Source organism: Pterocles gutturalis, unplaced genomic scaffold (genome assembly GCF_000699245.1).
Source record: "Pterocles gutturalis isolate BGI_N339 unplaced genomic scaffold, ASM69924v1 scaffold19407, whole genome shotgun sequence".
Classification (NCBI taxonomy): domain Eukaryota; kingdom Metazoa; phylum Chordata; class Aves; order Pterocliformes; family Pteroclidae; genus Pterocles; species Pterocles gutturalis.
In genome coordinates, this window is record NW_010108356.1 from 16,096 (window position 1) to 36,439 (window position 20,344).

The 20,344-nt window shown below is 49.3% G+C and overlaps 1 protein-coding gene across 1 annotated transcript in view; it reads left to right on the plus strand.

The window, feature by feature from the left end:
* MDGA1 (MAM domain containing glycosylphosphatidylinositol anchor 1) overlaps positions 1-19,283 on the plus strand; it is a gene marked incomplete at both ends in the record, with an annotated part of 19,761 nt that extends 478 nt beyond the window's left edge. Inside the window, 6 exons of the mRNA XM_010072619.1 lie at positions 2,186-2,360; positions 6,642-6,838; positions 9,650-9,782; positions 14,999-15,268; positions 15,537-15,866; positions 18,990-19,283. Coding sequence (XP_010070921.1) covers positions 2,186-2,360; positions 6,642-6,838; positions 9,650-9,782; positions 14,999-15,268; positions 15,537-15,866; positions 18,990-19,283 — 1,399 coding nt within the window. The remainder of the gene's footprint in view (positions 1-2,185; positions 2,361-6,641; positions 6,839-9,649; positions 9,783-14,998; positions 15,269-15,536; positions 15,867-18,989) is intronic.
* Between the last annotated feature and the right edge of the window lie 1,061 nt (positions 19,284-20,344).

The window sequence follows — 20,344 nt, forward strand, 5'->3', positions numbered from 1 at the left end:
GAAGTGGTGGAGTCACCATCCCTGGAGGTGTTCAAGAAACGTGTAGATGTGGTGCTGGGGGACATGGGTTAGTGGGTTGGGTGGTGTTGGGTTGACAGTTGGACTTGATGATCCTTGAGGTCTCTTCCAACCTTTATGATTCTATGAAAGCCTTCTTGGCCCCCTTCCCCAATCCTGCCAAAGGTATTTGTGCTGAGAAGCCATACATCTGCATACACCGATTAACCCCTCTGTGGACTTGCTTGTGAGGAGTTATTGGCTAAGAGGCAATGACAAAGGAGAGGGAGAGAGACTCATCCACCAGGATTTGAGATGGATTATCCATCCAAGCATATCCTGGAAACAATAAAGAGGAAATTATCTGAGCCAGGCCAGCAAAAATAGCCAGCCTAGGCTTGTGCCAGTGGTGGGCAGATGATAGCTGTGTACATCAGAAACAAGAAAGATGGTAGGGCTGGCCTTGTTGAAGGATGTTGGATGTGTGGGAAGGTGCCGGCAGGTTGCAGGGATTTGAGCCTGAGTAGCCAGAGAGATGGCTGGAGCAGAGCCTGGTGGAGATAGCATGCTAGTGGGCAACGTTGTGGCTTGTCGTTGCCCAGACATGCAAGGGGGACACAGAGAATGGAACCAGACATGACCAGGGAGGCTGGAACCCACGCACATAAAACATGTCCTATCTCTGCCCTCCTTCCTCATCCTGGGGATTTCTTCCCCGGCTGAGCAGCTCTTAACCTAACCTTTGTTTAATCTTTTCTTTTCCTTTCTATCAGGCAGTCATTAAAGCATGAAAATGTGGCCAAAATACTTAAATGAGGTTGAAATTGAAAAGATTAAAATGCTGGCTGAAGTGTCCTTGCAAACAGGAGATTCTGAGAGTCTTGGGGCCCTCAGACATTTTCATAATAGGCCTACAAAGGCTAAATAAATCCATGGTCATTAGCTCTGAAAATCTGCTTAGCCTGCTGCTCTGGGAGTGGGATGTAGATATCCCTGCTCTTTCTAGAGCATCAGCATCAATCAGGTGGTGGCAGTGAACTTTAGGCAAAGTCTGGCAGAACGGTCAAGGTATGTGGTCCATCTTATCTGTGGCCAGTGTTGAATGAACGTTTAGGGGAGGTTTAGGCTGGATGTTAGAAAAAGTTTCTTCACTGAAGGAGTGAGCAAACATTGGAACAGGTTGCCCAGGGAAGTGGTGGAGTCACCATCCCTGGAGGGGGTCAAGAAACGTGTAGATGTGGTGCTTGGGGACAGGGTTTAGTGGGTTGGGTGGTGTTGGGTTGACGGTTGGACTTGATGATCCTTGGGGTCTCTTCCAACCTTAATGATTCTATGATTCTGTGAAAGTCTGTCTCCTTTCTCTTGGCTGATCTTGCTGGATATAAGTACCCACTGCTTGGGCTGTACCTCATTCCAGATGTAAGAGCAACCATTCAGTCTTCAGGAGTGCTGTCCTCTTGCCACTGTTCACCAAGAAATATGCATCTTTGTTGCCCCTGCAAGACAGGTTCTTCAGTCAAGTAACATAAGGATAAAAAATGCAAGATAGCTTGAAACCTGAAGGGACTTTTTTTTTATCTTTTTCCGTATCTTTAAAATCAAAGTAAAAGCTTGTGTACTGCAAAAGGATGACTTATAAAAATAACATACACAGGAGTTCCCTGTGGGAAGGGGGCAGGAGCCAGACAGCAACTGTGTTTTCTCACTCTTACCTGGAAGAGCAAACAGGAGAAATAGCCTTGCTGTCCAGAGAAAGATGAAAGATAAAAGCTCCCTAGCTGTGAGCTGATGTCTGCTGTACCTTCGTGGCTTGCTAGCCAGATGGGGTCCCAAGGCTTAATGCTGAAAGTCCTGTGCTGTGCAGATAGTGGTGTAAACCTAACCAAGCTGCTGGGTTTACAAGACCAGAGCAGGAGCGGTAAAAATGCATTGTGTGTGTCTGGGGGAACTGGGGAGTTATTCTGGCCACTGGGACGTGGGGATTGGCGATGGATGGGAATCAGCAGCGGGTCTACTGAGACATAGTGAGATCAGCAGTTGAAGCTTGGTAAGGTCTGGTGGTGCTGTAGGGCCCGTTTCTGAGGGTGGCTGGGGAGGAGGGTGAAGAGGAGCAAAAGGAGTGCTGCTTTTCCCCTGGGATATCTCTAGTTCACTCATTGCTTGCATTTCTTTTGATCTTCTCGTGCAGGTGAGATGGACCAAAACCGCTGGCAGCGCATCGGACAAATTCCAAGAGACATCAGTGCTTAACGAGACCCTTCGGATTGAGAAGATCCAAAGGCTGCAGGGGGGCCGCTATTACTGTAAAGCAGAAAATGGGGTTGGGGTCCCTGCCATCAAGTCCATTCGAGTAGATGTGCAGTGTAAGTCGTTTAGCGGCAACCCAGACTTTCCCACAGTTCTACTGCATGTCTCTGCGTCGCTGTGGGGCTGGCAGGGACCTGCATTGCCCTAGGACCACGTGCACCTGATTCAGGAGCAAAGGGACTGTTGTGGTGTCCTGAGGGTCCATTTCCCCTAGGGGGTTAGATCCATAGCTCTGCCTGTCCATGGGAGTTGTTCCTATCGAGGTGCTGTGATGTCTGTCGCTGCCAGGGGCCCCGAGCACTTGTCTCAGATGTAGTGTTGTAGATGGCTTCTGCTTGCTTTGGATTCGTTTTGCAGGACCGATGCTTCTTGAAGTTGGTGGTGCCTCAGATGCTGGGGGCATTCCGGAAACCAGTCCCTCCTCCCAGCATTGGTGCCTCTGCAGAGCAAAAGGCTCTGGGATGCACCTGAGCAGGCTGGGTTATGATGGGGTGAATGTGAGGGAAGCTGTGAGGACCCCTCAGTCTCAGCAGTGACTCGATGTTTCCAGTGCCCGTCCTTCTTGTGTCCCAGAGATGCTGTTAGTGGTTCTCCACCTTGGGCCCCAAGTTTTGAAGGTTTCTCATGCTGGCTTAATGTTGTTTATTCTTGGGCTGCTGAGGCCAAAAGGGAGGGAGATTAAACTTTATCCCATAACCCCCATAGGGGAGGAATCAAAGAAATAAAGTCTAGACAACGTTTGATGAGATTTGTTGTCTTGGGGAAGATGACCATTCTGCTCATTGTCCTTGGTTATCCACTATTCCAGTTCCCTCCAACCCCAGCAACACCAAATCCCTCTCCTCACTCATATCTTCTGAGAAGGCCTAGGCAGCAGGAAGTTGATGCTAAAAAGATGGAAAGTATTATAAAAGACCTCTTTGCTTCATCAAAACCCCTGGACCTGCCTGGAGTCTGGGCATAACTTTGCTGATGACAACTGTTACCCCTAAGAGCTGCTTTTAGTCCTGCTGTCCAACCCTGGGATGAGAGCTAGTGCGTTCAGGCAGCCTGCTGCCTTCCTTTTAGGTATTGTGACCCTCACAAAGTACACCAGGGACTTGAACATCCTTAGCCTTTGGTAGACTCATGATCCACAGTTGTATTCTATGGCTTGGAGCAGCTCCCATCTCTCTCCCTCCCTTGCCCTGCCCTGTACAGGGGGTAGTGTAGCATGAGCACCATCCTGCAGGTTTGGAAGATAGATTGCTTCATCAGCACCTCCTTTGGATAGGATGAGCATCTCTTTATGGGCATTGTGTAGCTTTGGAGGAGTCCTGATGCTCACCTAGACCTGCTTGGCTTCTCTGCCTGTTTCTTCTCCTGCACGTGGTGGAGGAGTATGATAGCTCTCCATTGCAAATGGGTCTTGCTTTTCTTAAGCCTTAGTAGGACACCTTGCCAGAACCTGTGTCTTTAGGAACAGGACCGTGGCGTGAATTTTCTTACATGCTAAGGGTGTTCCCTTTACTTCTGGGGTGCAGACTGGAGCTAGAGTGATGTAGTGTCCTGTGGTCCCTCATACAGCTCTGACCTGTAGAACTATGGGGCTAATGGGATGGCCAAGGGCTTTCTCATACTAACATCTACTCTGCAGATGGACTTGGTAACGCACCTCTGTTCTGCTCATTTGGGTTTTGGGGAGGAGAGGCTATTTTCTGCTAGTCTTTGCAGTCGTTATAAGGGAACACACAGGAAAAGTCGCAGTTTTTTTGTTGAATGCTCACCCAGGCAACCTTCAGCTGAATGAACCAGAATTTGAAAACAAACCCCTTCTTTCCCCACATCCCAATTTGTAGTTGGAGGTAAGTAATCACCCTCATGTGAACCTTGGTGTCTTTGACAGCTAGTGCTAGTCCTCACTCATACTTTTAGTATTAGACGATGAGGTTGTGCGGAGAGCCACTGGTGCCAAGAGGATATTAAACTGGAACCACTAAGCTGTGTCGCAAGTTATTCCTTTGCCCCAAGAGGGCATCAAGTGAGACTTTAAAGTATTGGTTAGATACTGGCAGAGAGGCAGCTGCTGTTTGGAGTATTGCTGTGTGGGAGAGAGGGAAAGTAAAGAAAAAGAAAGAATGGATGTTTACGAGCTCCTCTTGCGCATGAAACATCCCATGTGATCATCTCCATAAGCAGCCTGGGGCCAAATTTATCATTTGTGCAGCTCACTGACATCAGCGGCGTTACTCGTACATCAAGGACATACATATCGTCGCAGGTCCTATTTTAGCTTTTCTCAGGAGGGCTAGACCTCGAGCTGGCTGCTACGAAAGAATTCTGAAAGATTCGAGGGAGGAAAGGTTTAGCAACTGAAAGGAAAATGTTGTTTTCTGTGTGGGGAGTAGCTGGGAGCCAGGAGACCCAAGTGGTATCTTCTTTGATCAGTAAGGGAAGTGTTTTGCCATGCATCCTGCTGAGAAATGGAGCCTCGGAAGGATGGTGGCTACAGAGTTACTCATGTAAACTGTGAAAAAATAAAGGAAGGTTAAGGACAAAGAAGGGGGAAGGAGGAGAGGCTGTGCCCAAGGTCCTGGTCCAAAAGAATTTTAGTGAAAAATTCAGTCACCCTATGGCCACATGGAGACAGCACTATATAGAGAGAGGAGTGTTGTGTTTTGGTTGGGTTTTTTTTTCCACTTGTGTATATTTTTCTTCAGCCTTGGGTTGTCTGGGTTTTGATTTTTTTTTTTTTTTTTTGGTGCCTTGTCATTGTTCTGCTAATGGCTCTACTCGTACCTCTGAGCTATGGTGTGGTCAAGCCGACAAATCTCAGGTCCCATTACAATTGCTGTCTACCAAGCATACAGCTCATTAAAATATGCAAATCCACAAGTTGGCACTTGTGATTCAGCAGAGAAGATGCGTTATTGGGATGACACGTTAGCAGAAACTCATCCTTGCTTCTCCCTTCCTTTCTGGGAGTGAGACTTTCAAACTTACAGATCTCTAAAATAAAATATTGTGAAACTAGGTGGCATAGGATTGCAGGAGGTGATAGGCATGTGTCCTTTTCCTCTCGGCTAACATGTGGAAGACAGTGCTGGCAGCACAAGGGGATACTGGGTGCATGTGCCTCAGTTTCCTCGCAGTTGAGGATGGGGTCATAAGGCTGCTAAAAATGTAGAATTGCTTCAGCTGAGCTCAACAGCTGCCTTATAAGACGTGTTTAAGAGCATGGGGACAGATTTCAGTTTTAGAGGGTCAGTTGGTCCCATCTTGTCAAATGGGATCCTTACATTTAACCCCAGTCAGTCTCCAGGTGGTTCTGGGAGGAGAATTCCTCTGAGGTTTTGCCCATGCTTCCTTGATGTTCAAACATCGGTGTCTGGGTGCAAAAGCCCGAGAAAATGATCCCCTTTTTAGCAGGAGGGCAGCCCTTGGGGAGCAGTGTGCCCTGGGTGGATGGAGAAAATATCCTCCCTGCAGGGCTGTTGCTTGTGTCCTTGCAAGTGAAGTGACTGATGACCATGGATCCGATCATGACGGCTGCGTCTCTGGTACAGGCATGGTGAGGGAGTGATAAGGAATATTTTCTGTAAAGGGAGAAAACTGAAAAGAATCGGACCAGTTTAGGGGTGGGTGATAGGGATGAAGTGAGCAGAAGTTGCTGAAGAGGGAGAGTCAGTACAGACCTTGAAAATAAGAGAATACACCGAGGATATTCTAATAGGAAGAGAAATAAATTGTAGATACCTTTCACAGTGTTGTTGCATCTTGTGTTCACATGGCACCCAATGAGACTTGCTCCTCTCTCCATCTCGGCTCCTTGATCTTGTCCTTACTTCTACTACCCTGTGCCTTGAAGGTTTGTCATGTCCTTTGTGTGGGCATCTCCCAGCCGTGGGCTGAGCCCCGTGATTTCAGGAGGGATGTGGAAAGTGGGAGCAGAAGAAATGACAGTGGAGCAGAGTTTCCTGGGATCCTTCTGATGTCTCACTGGAGTAGAGAGCAGTGATTTGGAGTTTCATTGGGGAAGGTGAAGCAACAACCTGGTCTGAGAGGCACGTGGCCGGCCGGCAGTTTGCTGGAGGACCATGTAAGATCTGCAAACCAGAGGGTGCTTTCTGTTCTCTGAAGGTTGTGTGGTGAGCAGGAGAATTTTGGCTTCTCCTGTCTGTTCCCTTTTGATGTTGTTTGTGTGACCTGCCCTCAGATCAGCTCTTAATTCAGCAGTTGGCATCAGCCAAATGTGTGGGAGCTTCCCCTCTCCCCTGTGGTGCCTGGTGCTCTGCAGGCTGTCCGTGCAGCCCAAGCATCACTAACAACCGCTGCGGCCCTCCTTATCTTCCTTCCAGATCTAGATGAACCTGTTCTCACTGTGCACCAGACCATCAGTGACGTACGTGGCAGCTTCTACCAAGAGAAGACTGTCTTCCTCCGCTGCACTGTCAACTCCAACCCGCCAGCTCGCTTCATCTGGAAACGGGGAGCTGAGACACTTTCCCACAGTCAGGACAATGGTGTGGACATCTACGAACCCCTCTACACACAGGTGAAAAAAACAAACCAAACCCTCCACCAGCTTGTGTTGAGCATCTCGCTGATCCAGATTCCTCCCTGGAAGCAGGCGCTTCTTTCCCTGCATGGGTTCCGATGCTGGGGAGGGGGTGGTGGCCAGTGCAGGGAGCGTTGTCTCCAGAAGGGCTGGTAGAGCCTCCTTCTGCGTGTGGGTTCCCAGGGTACAAGAGGAGCAGAGCAGAAGGAGGGAGTGTGACAGCCTGGAAGTCCCTTGCTCTTTTTGGTGCTGTCCCTGAGAGCAGGTCACAGGTCCCCTCATGTGGCTGTTGGATGAGACTAAAATCAAAGCAAAAACAGCCCCACATCGGGTCTCTTCTGTCTACCATTACTTTTTTTCCTTAATTGAGCACACAAGCTCCATAAATCTGGGGAAGCTCTTCCTGTTTAGCAGCGTGAGCAAACAGCAGGCACTGCCGTGGGGTCCCTGGGGTCAATGATGATGAGCTTTTCCTAATGGCCACAAACAACAAAGGCAACCCAACTGCCTGGACACCTTCTGACTGTCGTCCTGTAACAGGGAATCCACATCCCTTGTGCATCCCTAGGGCATCCCATGCCCTACCCCTCTGAACTCCACTTTCTTCCCAGTAATGAGCCTGCCAATGCCCTGGGAGATGGGGAGGAGTATTTTTCTTTCACCAAGCACTCTGGGCACGTTATCCTAAGCTGAGCTCTGGCTCTGAATGTCCTTCAGATGCTAACCAGCTCCAGCACTTCCAGCAAGACCATGAGGCAGCATGAAGCAGTGATGGGTGGGACGGGAGGGCTGAAAGGGCACCTCCCCAGGACACCAGTTTCATCCCATGCACCTCCCCACGCTCCCAAAGCTGGGCTCTGAGCACATTCTGGCTGAGTTTGGTTTCAGAGTGATGCCCCAGGCAACCTTTCAGTTAATGTAGTTGTGTTCATGTTTTATTGAGACGCCATCTCCGTAGGTCGTGGAAATGGCCAGCCAAATGGAAACGTTCGGGGTGATGAGAGAAGAGAGCTGTGGGTTAGCAGCAGATTTGCAGAAATGCTGTGGGACAGCACTGCTCTTTGGCCCTGAAGAGAGCTTTGTCCAGTCCAGTGCTGTGTGGCCTCCAACTGTGACACCCCGACCTTAAAGGAAGCCACCGTGGGCTCTTCCAGCTTTTGCTAAGCTCAGTGTAATTAACAAGAGACATTGCTTAATGAGAAGATGTCTTAGGGCTTGAGATATTCAGCTAAATAAGGTATCTGGCAGAAATTCACCGCGTTGCAGCATTAACATGTGAATGACCCAGCATCCTGCAGCTCCTGTTGGGCGATGCTCCCACCACGATGGGTCATTCCCAGCTCTGAGAGAAAGGGTGTTAGGACTGCTGTGCTCCCACAGGCGTGCCCTTATGGTCCTCTCCTTAGCACCAGCATTGAGTTTGAGTTGGTAAGAGTTGAAGTTAACAAAAACATACCTCTGCAGTGCCGTTGGGAGGGGAAAGTCTTGCCGGAGCTCAGATGCACTTTGTTTAACAAAGCACCTTTCCCAGGGGTTTGTAATATTGCCGTAGAGATTAACTGGTATCAATGGCAGGTTTGGGTAGGCTTTTACATTAAAAATGAGGTGACGAATTTCCTGTTTAAGCTTTTTAAAACTTATTTACACTGAAGGTTTATACACATTTGCACAACGTTTACTAATCAATAAGCGGGATACATATGAGCCGGTAAGTAGTTGACATGCACATTGTAAATGTCATCATTTGTGTGACATAGCAGCAAATCTCAGGGGACAGGACTTTCATGGGGTTATTGGTCTCCTAGGTGTTTATCTTTCTAATTTACTCAGTTCAGATCTTTGTTCTCTGCATATTAGCGTGCCTGAGCTCATCGTCCAGTCCCTTGAGGTGGTCCTCGAGAGGATTTGTTGTGCTGACACCTTCTCACATTTGCAGGCAATTATGGAATGGTTTCTGCAAATGGGATTTAGACAAACACAAGAAAAACAGCAATAAGCTGTCACGGGAAGACATATGAGTTGCAGGGTGTGCAAACCACGGGATGCATCTCGGAGCTTTCCGCATTCCATAAATAAAAATATACAGAATGCATCTATTGTTAATCTAGCAACTTGATTCCGTTTCTATAACGAGTCAGTAACTAATGGGGTGCCAGGGAAGGACTTTGTTAGAGTATGAGAAAAAGCTATCAGAGTCTGAGCAGTCACTCTGGATTTACACCAGCAGAAATGAGATGGGAATCTGGAGAAGACAGATCAGAAAGCTTTGGGGGGGGAAGTTTTTTGAGTATTTCTCTGAATTATCTATTTTCCCCTGTACTGCAAAATTTTACAGCCTAACTGTTGAACTTGCCATATTTAGGCCACCATTAGTGCCTGAATCTGCTGTGATTTGCTTTGGGTTTGCAATGTCGAGACCCCAGTGACTTCCCTTGAGTTCTTACTGACATCTCCCTGGGACATCCCAGGGTCTGTTTGGGGATGTTGGGGGTTTTTGTAGTTCAACAAGATGATTCTGACAGCGGTTGATGAGGAATTGTGCCTAGACCTGTTTGGCAGTGCTCTCAGGTTAAATGTCAGTCAGTTGCTGGGTGTTTTGAGAAATCCTGGAGGTGGAGTTACCACGGCAAAGATTTGCGTCTCCTTTGTATATAGCTAGCAGGGCTTGGAGTCTGCCCAGTTCCCCAGGGTTTCAATGGGAACTCCTGGTAATCTGTGAACTTTGGAACAGGTTATGGACCTGCAATAACGAGCTGTGCTTTATACCCCTGTGTCTTTTTTCCTCCCTTTTTTCCCCTGACTCCCAAGGGTGAAACCAAAGTCTTGAAGCTGAAGAACCTGCGGCCCCAGGATTACGCCAGCTACACGTGCCAGGTGTCCGTCCGCAACGTCTGCAGCATCCCTGACAAATCCATCACCTTCCAGCTCACAAATACCACAGGTAAGAGGGGGATGCAGAAGGTCCCCACAGCCCTCTGACCCCTCCAGGGCTGCTCAACCAGGGTAACCCAGCACCCTGTCCGGGTCCCGCAGCACCTCGTGTTCATGGACGTGGCTGCTAGGATGACGAATCCTTCACGCACAAGTGTCGTGGCCAGGGATGCTCTAATTTCTTGTAGCTCTGCGTGTAGCCGGTGCTTTGGCCAGACCTGCTGTGGGATCATTAAAACAGGCTACGTGGAGGTGTTGAAGCACTATGTAGTTTTTAATACAGACAGTGGTTTATTTATTTATAATTCTAAGTGACTTTAAAAATAGATTCGATACAGTCTAGAGCGGGGCAGATGCTGCAGGAGTTCTTACAAATAATTCATTCATGTGTGACTCTGGCCTGGTTTGCTCAGCACCTCCCAGCTAACGGGCTCCGCTGGTGCCGATGCTTGTGGAAAGCACATATCTCCAGTGCCTTCCTGATAAATAAATTTTACACTGATATTCATCCCAGCAGTGCTTGAGTGCGCCTCCAGTTTGGTGCTTCTTGCTTGACCTGCAAGAACTCACTGATAACTCGCTAACACGTGCCAAATACTTGCAAAGACCTGGTTGCAACCTGTCCATTAAAAAAAAAAACAACACACCCACAAAAACCCCCTCACCCACAAAGCCCACACATGTGTTGAATAGTTTTGAATAATAAGTAAATGTCAGGAAATTGCTTCCAGCCCTGGGGTGTCCCATGATCAGAAAGAAAGGCATTGTAGTTGTTTGAATTATTCACCTCTGTAATGTAGCACAAAGCAGTTTGCATCCCTTGTGTCATCCTTGTGCAGTGGAAACAGAACTCTTTTGATGTTGCCAACTGTTGATGGGATATTGTTGGTACTGTATAAATTATGTTTATTGATCTGACTTGAGCCCAAGGTGCTGAGCAATAGTTGCATCATTTTATGTAGAAAGAAGACAGAAAATGAGATTAAGAAAGCAAGCTACAGCTAATGTAAAAAAATATATATATATATTTTCTCTATCTAGTAAGATCTTGGAACGCGTCTTGAGCAACTCATACCACTGCCTGACTCTCTCAGGATGAGACTGTAGCGAATACTGGAATATTCCCTTCAAAAACTTATCTGGTGCTCATGATGAAGAAAGCAATCTCATCCAGCTCTTCTTCCCTGTTGTGTCTTTACCTTTGAAGAGTTAGAAAATCAAATTTCTCTTCATATCTCTACCCCCCCTACCAGCCCAAGCACAGGGAAACTATTCTTTTTGGTCCAGCCCATTTATTGAGTAGGAGGCATTTTCAGGTCGTAGCCAGATCAGAAGCCAGTGGTACAGCTGAATTTACACCAGTTTCTTAGGTACTTACCTAAGCTCTGATCCTGGACCACGTAGCACGTACCTCTAGTTCTTTTTTTCCTCTTGTTTAGTTATAGCTGCATATTTATGCATAGTTACAGGGGAGCCTGATACTACAAGCTCAAAGGGGCACATAGCAAATTGGATTACAAGCTGAGCAGGGTTTATGTTAAATAACACAAGTATATTAAACATGAAATATTATCTGGCTTACTTGCCCTGTAGGTAGTATTGTCCGTAGACTAGAAAATATTTAAAGAAAAATATTTAATTCCCTCCTTTTGTGTTTAAGTCTTTTCTTTCCCTCTTGCGCTCGTGCTTTCACAGCCTCCATCACCTTGGCTGTGCCCAGAATCCTGGTGCCTTTGCTACCGAGGAGCGCCCAAAGGGTGCCGAGGTGCATGGAAATCACTCTTAAATATTTGTAGGCCCAAGTACTATGTTGGGTCAGGTCATGTCAGGCCAAGGGAATTTTCTCTTCCCAGTTCATTTGCTGTTCCTCAGCTGGCTCGCTTTGGCTCCTCTGGCAGTGGCCTTTGGGCAGATGGTAGTCTCCACCAAGGAGATGTGTTTCTCCTGACCTCTGCGTCAGCAGCTTGGCCCTTGCAGCAGGGGATGGGTTCTTGGGCTGCAACTTGAACAGGAAAGGGGTTTCCCCTGCTCCTCCTCTGTCCTGCTCTGGTGTGTGGCTCTAGAGCAGCAGGTTGGGTCTGCAGAGCCACAGGACCAGCTCAGCACAGGGTCAGGCTGACGTTCTCCCCTGCCTCGATTTCTGCAAAATTAAGCAGCCCTAGCTGGTTAATTCTCCTGCAGTTTTACTGCAGCAAATTGGACTTCAAAGGGAATTGAAAGCGACTCTTTGTTTTTAATGGTCCTTTTGCTGCTCGGCAGACTCTGCCAGCAGGTTTCCTGAGCCAAGAACAAAAGGAATTGCCACAGGTTACAAATAAATGAGATTCATCTCCTGCATAACAATGTCTGCAGACTGTTAACCCCTGTCTGCTGACAGGAGTGGGAGTGGGGGTGGAAGCTGCCACAGCCAGGGCTCTGCATTGGGGCACACCGTGGGAGCTAGCTCCCTGGAGCTGTGTGGGTGACAGCTTTGCCATTTCCCTGCCTCCCTCTCACATGCACACACGACCTTTTTTTTCCATGCTGCCTTACCCAGAACTGGGCAAGATGAGTGTTGGTCAGATACGTGCACATCAAACCCTGCAAGAGCCCTACATCTTACCCAGAGCCTGCAGGACCTCTGGTTTGTGCTCCCCAGCTCTGACATCTTCTCTCTGGATGTAGGCTGGTGTCAGCCTTTCTCTGGCTCTGATGGGGATGGATGGAGATTCCCCACCAAGATGCTGCGTCTGTCAGTTTGTCTGTGCCCTGTGAACCTGAGACCGGTTCAATGTCAGAAGGCAGGACCAGCTATTTGGTGTCAGCTACGCTCAGCTGTCAGCCTGTTAGTGACACCAGTGTGTCCTGCCCGACCATAGTGAGTTGAGCTGTTGCATTCCTGGACTTCATAGTGTCTCATGAAACTGCCTGGAGCTTGGAGAGGATGTACAAATCCTTCTTTTGCCGATTATTGTGCATTAACCCTTGCAAAATGTTTCCAAGACTCCAACAAAGAGACTTTTTGAAGGCTCTGAGTGCAGATTGTGGCCTCCTGAAAGTCGAGGGCTCCAGCCACTGGCCTCAAAACGCCCAGTGCAGGTGGCAGAGGAGCCACCTTCTTCCTTAGGCACAGCTGGCCACCTCTGGCATGTGCCATGGACAGGGAGAGGCCACTAGATTCAGTGCACCAAAGCAACATCCCAGCACGCCAGTAGTCATGCTGCTAAATTACGGCACCGGTGCTGGGAAGAGAGCGGTCCTCCTCGCCTTGTTTGTATGGGCTGTAATTCAGAGATCCCATACAAATCCAGCACAGCTCATTAACGCGGGGTCCAGGGAGAGAAGAGGCAGAAATAATGATGCCGTTAAATCAAGCTTCATGAATATGGAACAATGTCTTATTTTGCATTATTATGGCTGTTACTTAAAACATCCTCCCCGCCTTTGTGCTGGGGACTGCTACTTTCTCAGCTCTGTCTGGATGGAGCCAGCGATGGTGCTGACAGGGGCTTTAAAAGGCTTTTCATGGGATGAAATAGAGAATACAAAGGGAAGTTTTTTGGATCAGTTCCTGAAGGGGAATGTAGTGAAAAGGGTGCAGAAATAAAATAAACCAAAAACAGGTACTAGGGTATTCAAAGGAGAGGTTACCTAGACATTTGGAATCAGTCTCATTTATTCAGTTGTGCACGAAAGACAATCCCTGTGATCTGGTCTGTAGCCCCCAGGTTTGCAGAAAAGTGTATTTGACACCTCTGGAGGTGAAGGAGGTTAGGAGGGGGTGCAGAGCTGCTCTTCATGGTATGTTATGGTGCAGACAGGTTCTGGTCCTCTGTGTCAGGCTCCAGCTGCCTGGCAAAGGCTTTGCCTCTGAAAGACATCTCGTTGGGAGTTAGAGATGGAGAGGCATCTCATGGGATAGCCTTATTTTAATGGTAGACCTTCCCCAAAACTCCTTGGGACAGCACATCAATATGGAAGGAGAAGTTTGGTCCCAGCTAACCCTGAACCTGAACAGCTGGTGGGTTCAGGCGGGTTCCTCTAAGCCTGTCCTTTCACCCATCCATCAGGGTGGAGCTCTGGCCAGGCAGAAGGAGCAGGCTGAGCCTGGGCATGCACCTGGTGCCCAGCCTGGCTTTCCCTTGGGGTTGTGAGCGCTGTCCAGCAAACACCAAAATCCCGGTGAGCTTAAGGTCCTTTCCAACCCAAACCATTCCATAATTCCCAGTGTGTTTTGGATCGGGTCCTGAGATGTGGATGCCCCATCCCTGGAGGGGTTCAAGGCCAGGCTGGATGAGGCTTTGGGCAACCTGGGCTAGTGGGAGGTGTCCCTGCCCATGGCAGGGGGTGGAACTGGATGATCTTTAAGGTCCTTTCCAACCCAAACCATTCTGTGATTCTATTTGATGATTCTATGCTAAGCTCAATCCATGGCTGCAGCTTCCCATGCCTTGTGACAATGAATCTCTTGTTCTCCTGCATTGTTTGTTTTCTTTCTTTCTTAGGGCTCGGACCAGTGTGCTGTTTCTGTAGAAGCCATAAACAGCCTAACTGTGATTCACACAATAGTGTTGGAGTCAGGAGGGTGAAATACAGGGAGAGCAGAAGGCACTGCAGGGGAGCAGACTGGTTGTGGTGCAGGTCGGTAATGTAGAGCCACAGTGGCTTTTCATTGCCCTTCTGCCTTGCTGTAGTTTATAGAATCACAGAGTCATTAAGGTTGGAAAAGACCTCAAGGATCATCAAGTCCAACCGTCAACCCAACACCACCCAGCGCATTGTTTGCATCAGGAGTCAAGAAGCCTCTAGCCTCGCGTTTTCCACTGAGAAGTCTGTCTGGTTGCCAGTCCGAGCTGTGCAAAGGGGTTGTTCAGGTTTTTATTCTGACCAGAGTCCTAAGCCTAGAGAAGCTGCACTGAACACTGTTCAGATATCATCTGTAGCTTGTGCCCCAATCCTAAGCGCTAGCGGTGGAGCGTTTTAGGTTTGAACTCCATTCTGGGGCGGTGTGAGGTTCTGCCTGCAGTGTGCTATCACCGTAAAAGAGCTTTAACTCAAAGAAATGGTAATGATAATGCTTTAGGTTCCCAGGCACCTTGCATTTGTAATGAATTCAGGGCTCCCTCCGGCTCTCCCTGCTCAAATCAGCCATCTCCAAGAACAAATCCTAGAAAGCATGAAGCTGTGCCCAGGCAAGTGGGTAGGTCTTTTTCAAGCTCCGAAGTGTCACTCTCTGTCCTCTTCCAGCCCCACCTGCTCTGAAGCTGTCTGTCAATGAGACGCTGGTGGTCAATCCTGGTGACAACATCACTATGCAGTGCTCTCTGACGGGTGGTGACCCGCATCCGGAGGTGGTTTGGTCTCACTCTCCTGGCCCAATGCCTCCCAACAGCCTTGTGCAAGGAGGCAACCTCACCATCTGGAGGATCCACGTGGAGGACTCGGGCTACTACAACTGCACAGCCATCAACAACGTGGGGAACCCGGCAAAGAAGACAGTGAACCTGCTGGTGCGCTGTAAGTTGCCCTTTTTCTCCGGGCATGGATTTTCAGGGTGGAAGGAGGGGCTCATACCAGGCTGTAGCACTCTCCTGGGCTGGAGAATGATCCCAGCTGGCCAGATGTGAGGCCCTAGGGATATTTTGTAGGAACATAACTGGGGGAGATCTTGGGACAGGCTTTCGCATGGAGATGTTGCCTTTCTGAGGAGCAGAGAGCTTGTTGTCCTGTCCTATGCAGGACATTTTGCTGTCCCTAACCAGTTTTGCATTTGTGTTCATCCTAGCTATGAAGAATGCCACGTTCCAAATCACCCCTGATGTGATCAAAGAGAGCGAGACCATCCAGTTAGGGCAGGACTTGAAGCTTTCATGCCACGTGGATGCTGTCCCTCAGGAGAAGGTTGTCTATTCCTGGTACAAGAATGGGAAACCAGCCAGGTTCTCAGACCGGTTGCTCATCACCAGAAATGACCCTGAGCTCCCACCGGTGACCTGCAGCTTGGAGATTATTGACCTGAGATTCAGTGACTATGGTACCTACCTGTGCGTGGCTACCTTCCAGGGAGCACCCATTCCTGACCTCAGCGTGGAGGTGAACATCTCCTCAGAGACAGGTGAGCCTCTCACATCCTTGGGCAAATATTTGGCTGAGACTGGAGACAGGTAATAGTTACAGCCCCTCTGCCAGAAGTGTTGTGCACCAAGCAGATCTTCCTTTATGTTTTTTCCCTATGAAAAGTCCAAAGTGTAGTCCAGTCAAAGCTACAGAGACAGGTTTAGAGTGTGATTGTGCAGAGAAGCCTCCAAATCATGAAGGAAGAAGGAGGGGGTGGTATTTCACCAAATTTCAGACATCCCTTTGCTTGGAAGAGAATAAAAGAGAAAGCAAGCTGCTCTTTCCTCCCTTTGGCATTGCTTATGAGGAATGTCCCTTCTTTCAGAGCTGTGGCCAGTAGATTGGTGTAATCTGTCATAGCAAGTTCTGTGAAGAGCTTTAATGTTTGCTGGATTGCAATTGCAATCTGTCTTGGGCACTCTGTAGGAGTCCAAGCATTATAAATGCCTCCCCCCTTTAAAATCAGAGTCAAAGCTTCACCCCATGGCTTGGTGAGGACAGGACTAATCTGTGTATTTGTCAGTCACCCTGGGGACTGAAACACAGGGTCTCGGGGCTGCCTTTTGGCTTCTGGGGAGTGGTGGGTCCAGCCCTGCTCTCTGTTACATCCATGTCATCTTGCTGCCTTTCCAGGACCTTGAGGGTATGGCACAAAGCAGCACTGGGCTCGTAATCTGGTGAGGACTCCCAAGGGGAGCCAGCTGCCCACAGTTTTTGTCCTGAACCTTCACAGAACATTTCCTCTCAGTCCCTCATTGTGCTGAACCTATTGGTTGGACTGGTCCCAGTATTGATTCTGGATGTTCCTCCCTTCAGCCCCGCAGCAGAAGGTGCTGTGACTGCTGTCTATGCTTTGGGAAGCCCCTGTCTCCCAGCAGAAACGCTGAGGCCAGCATGCTCCCAATGGGACTGTGCCCAGTGCTCATTATCAGCCTGGAGACCGAGCCCTGACCATGCCATGGACCTACTAAACACCAAAGGGCGTTGCTTCCCTTCTGCTGGCAGCCCTGGCAAGTAGGGTTCTCTGTGTGCCAGCAGACACCATGGGAACCTCCCAATCCTGGTGCCAAGCTGGCTCTCCCAACCTCACGTGGCTGGTGCCACCAGGAGCAATCCTTTTTTGCCCAAGATCACTAGATGGCAGAGTGCAGTTGTGTTGCAGACTGCAAGGGCAGAAAGCAGTGAAGGGCTGGGAGACCCTGGGTGGTCCCACCAAAAGGCTGGGCAGTGGCTGTCGGTGCAGATGTTGCTCTAGGCGCCAGCTGGCCACCACCGCAAAGGAGATGTGTGTGGTGGCAGGTTGCCCTGTGCTCTGGCCCGGCTGGTGGAGGGTGAGCCCCACATACTCCTGTGGATACTGCTGGCGGGGAAGAACAGGAATGCAGCCTGGGGCATTTTGACACCTCTCTTTGGCATCCTGCACCAGCAGGACTGCTTTCTGACCCAGGGGGTGGAAACTGCTGTCCCTGCTGGAGCAGCCCTTCATGCAGCAGCTGAGGCTGTTCAGCATGTGGCATCCCCACGAGCAGACATGAGCCACCTCCAACGTGTGATTCCTGCATAAAAACCCATCAGGTTTCCCCAGACCGCAGGCTCAGAGCAGGAGGGCAGCAGCGGGGGCTCCCTGTTTCCCTGCTGAGCAAAGCCTGAGCTCGCCAAGGTGGCTGCCTCTGCTGAGCATCTCCAAGGAGAGATAGCTTTAATTAAAAATAAAATCTTCAAATACAATTTACAGCTTTTCCCCGTGGAGAAAATTGCCTCTCACTGGGTGAGCAGCTGCTGGTGGTGCTGGGCACTGAGAGCGCTGTCGTTCCTTCATGCCATGCGGGACAGGGTGTGATGAGAATCCCCAGCCCACGGGAGAACTGTGAATTGAAAATGTGGCCTCCCTGTTGCATGGGGAGGTCACAGCAGAGGGAAATTGGGCTGGAGCCATCCTAAATTGCTCTTAAAGCAGCTGCGGGCTGTAACGTGTGCAATTACTGTAGCACGCTCTCCTTTGCTGGAGTTGAATTGAGCTAACATTGGTCAGACCAGCTTGTTACAGCCTCTCAAGTTCTGAACTTTGATTTAAATGGAAGCGAAGCACATGGCCCTTGCAGTTATGGAAGTGTCAATCCAAGCGTCGCCACTGTCAAAAAAGCTTTCAGAAAATGATTACAGCCCTGTTTACCTCAGTTGAACTGTTAACTCTGAAGCCTAATACAAATAAAATGTCAATGTTACCTGACAATGTTACATCCCCTTCCTTTGGTTCTTGGCGGAGTTGAGGACGTGAACAACAAACCTCTTCCCACCGACACCTCTGCACCCTTTAGCTGCGGTCATTGGGTTTCTTTGGAGCTTTCTTTATCAGCAGCAAAAGTTTTGTTTGTCCATTGATATTTCCTGAGCCTTACTGTGCCTCCATCTCTAGACCCAGCTCAACAGTCATGCTAGGTGAGCTGTTCCCAGCCTGGCCTGGAAGGGATGCCAGAAGTCATCTTTGCTGGGACCTGTCTCTTGCTAGAGTGAGCCGGAGATAACTAATCCACCGTGAATCTCAATGTAAAGTAAGCAAAGGCACTTAACAGACCTGGCTCCTTGCTGTGGTTTAGGGGTGAACAGGGGTCCTGGATGTCTGATAAGGCTGCAGATACAATCTACAAACACTAATCCTCTAAGCCTTGGTTTGGGTCTGACCTGTATAGGGGAACTAGGTACCTTGGCAGATAACGACTTCTATTCCTTGGCTGAAAGACTGCCATTGCGTTTGGGAAATTCACTGACCAGAAGTGGATAAATGGATCAAAGAGGCTTTTGCCTTTGGGTTCCTCTGTGTTTGCCCTGCTGCTGGACAGCATTTTGCAACCAGAGGGGTGGGAGCTGGCAGAAGGTCCCAATACAGCTGGTACTTGTCATTGACATTGGGATACATTGTTGGACCTTCGCTGATGCCCTGCAGCGCCAGACCTTGTAGGATGGCTTACACGGGCAGTGTGTTCCCGTAGGGGCTGCACTCTGCCAAGTGGAAACTTTCGGAGTTCGGGGCTGTTCGTGTGACTTGAACACAAACATCTCAAGAATATTCCTTGTTTTGCTGGAAACTTGTATAACAATGCCCTTCTTGTCTCCCTTTTAGTGCCACCAACCATCAGTGTCCCTAAGGGTCAGTCCACAATCACCGTCCGGGAGGGCTCCCGGGCTGAGCTGCAGTGCGAGGTCCGAGGGAAGCCCAAGCCCCCCATCATCTGGTCCCGGGTAGATAAGGAAACCCCCATGCCTTCAGGAACAATGACAATGGAGACATACGATGGGAAGCTGCGCCTGGAGAGCGTGAGCCGAGAAATGAGCGGGACCTATAAATGTCAGACAGCCAGGTACAATGGCTTTAACATCAAACCCCGGGAAGCCCTGGTACAGCTCAACGTGCAATGTGAGTATAACCCTACAGCCCTGGAGCGCCTCTCTGAATGCCTGGGTACACAAAAGCCTGTGGGCTGAGCAGGCTTGACACACTCAGTGATGCTTTCAGGCAGAGTTGACCTTTCTGACTGGGCTGAGCAGGCATGTCTCTTTTATCTGGGGACCTTTGAAGAGTTTCTGTTTAATTGGCCTGGCTGTACGAGGCTAAGGGCAGGATGCCGTATGGCCAGCGTGTTGCAAGTGGAAGGGGAGAGGTATAGTGTGTGTTTGTATACATTGCTTTCCGCTTCCGTGTCGGTGGATAAGTGCAGAACAGCAGCTTTACCGGGTGGGTATTTATGTGCGTTACGTATGTGTTAAATACCTTCAGGGTGCGTAAGTTTGTAAAGTCAGGCACTCAAAAGGTATCAAATGAAAGTTCATTAGACCGTTCCATCCCATAACCCTTTCTTCAGCTTAGTTACCCCAGCTGTCACTTCCAGACACCCCTGAACCATTTTGCCTGAAAAGCGTGCTGGGCAGACCCTGGTGGGGACTGCATAATCCTAAATGGTTTCCATGCAATAAAGCCGTGAGTAACAGAAAACTGATTCTTAGCATGGGGTGTATCGCGTGATTTCAGCGACGGGCAGTGCTCCCAGCCCCGCTTGAAGGTGGTGTCTGTGCACAAAGGCAAACGTAGAGGGAGGGATGCTGCTGGTGTCCACGTTGGATGACTGTCCCCATCCTTTCCCTGCAGTTGTTTCTGTGAGTGCCTGCTCAGCTCCCGTGCCATTGAGGTGTGTTTAGACACGCGGGGTTTTATGCTCTCTCCATCAAGACTTTGAATCAGACGGGGGGAGGCAGCTGGGTACGATGCCTTGGTCTGGAAGGAGCTGTGACTGTAGGAGCAGCCCTCCCTGCAGACTTTGTTCCATGGGGATAGCGCGGTTGCTGAACTCTCCCAGGTGTGGGATGGGTAGGGAACAGGTTAATTAGCACCTGGGCACGCTGCTTCTGGGCTGTGGCGGATGGGATGAGCCTCCACGAGCAGCACAGCTCATTAGACATGCTGCCACACTCCTCCCAGAC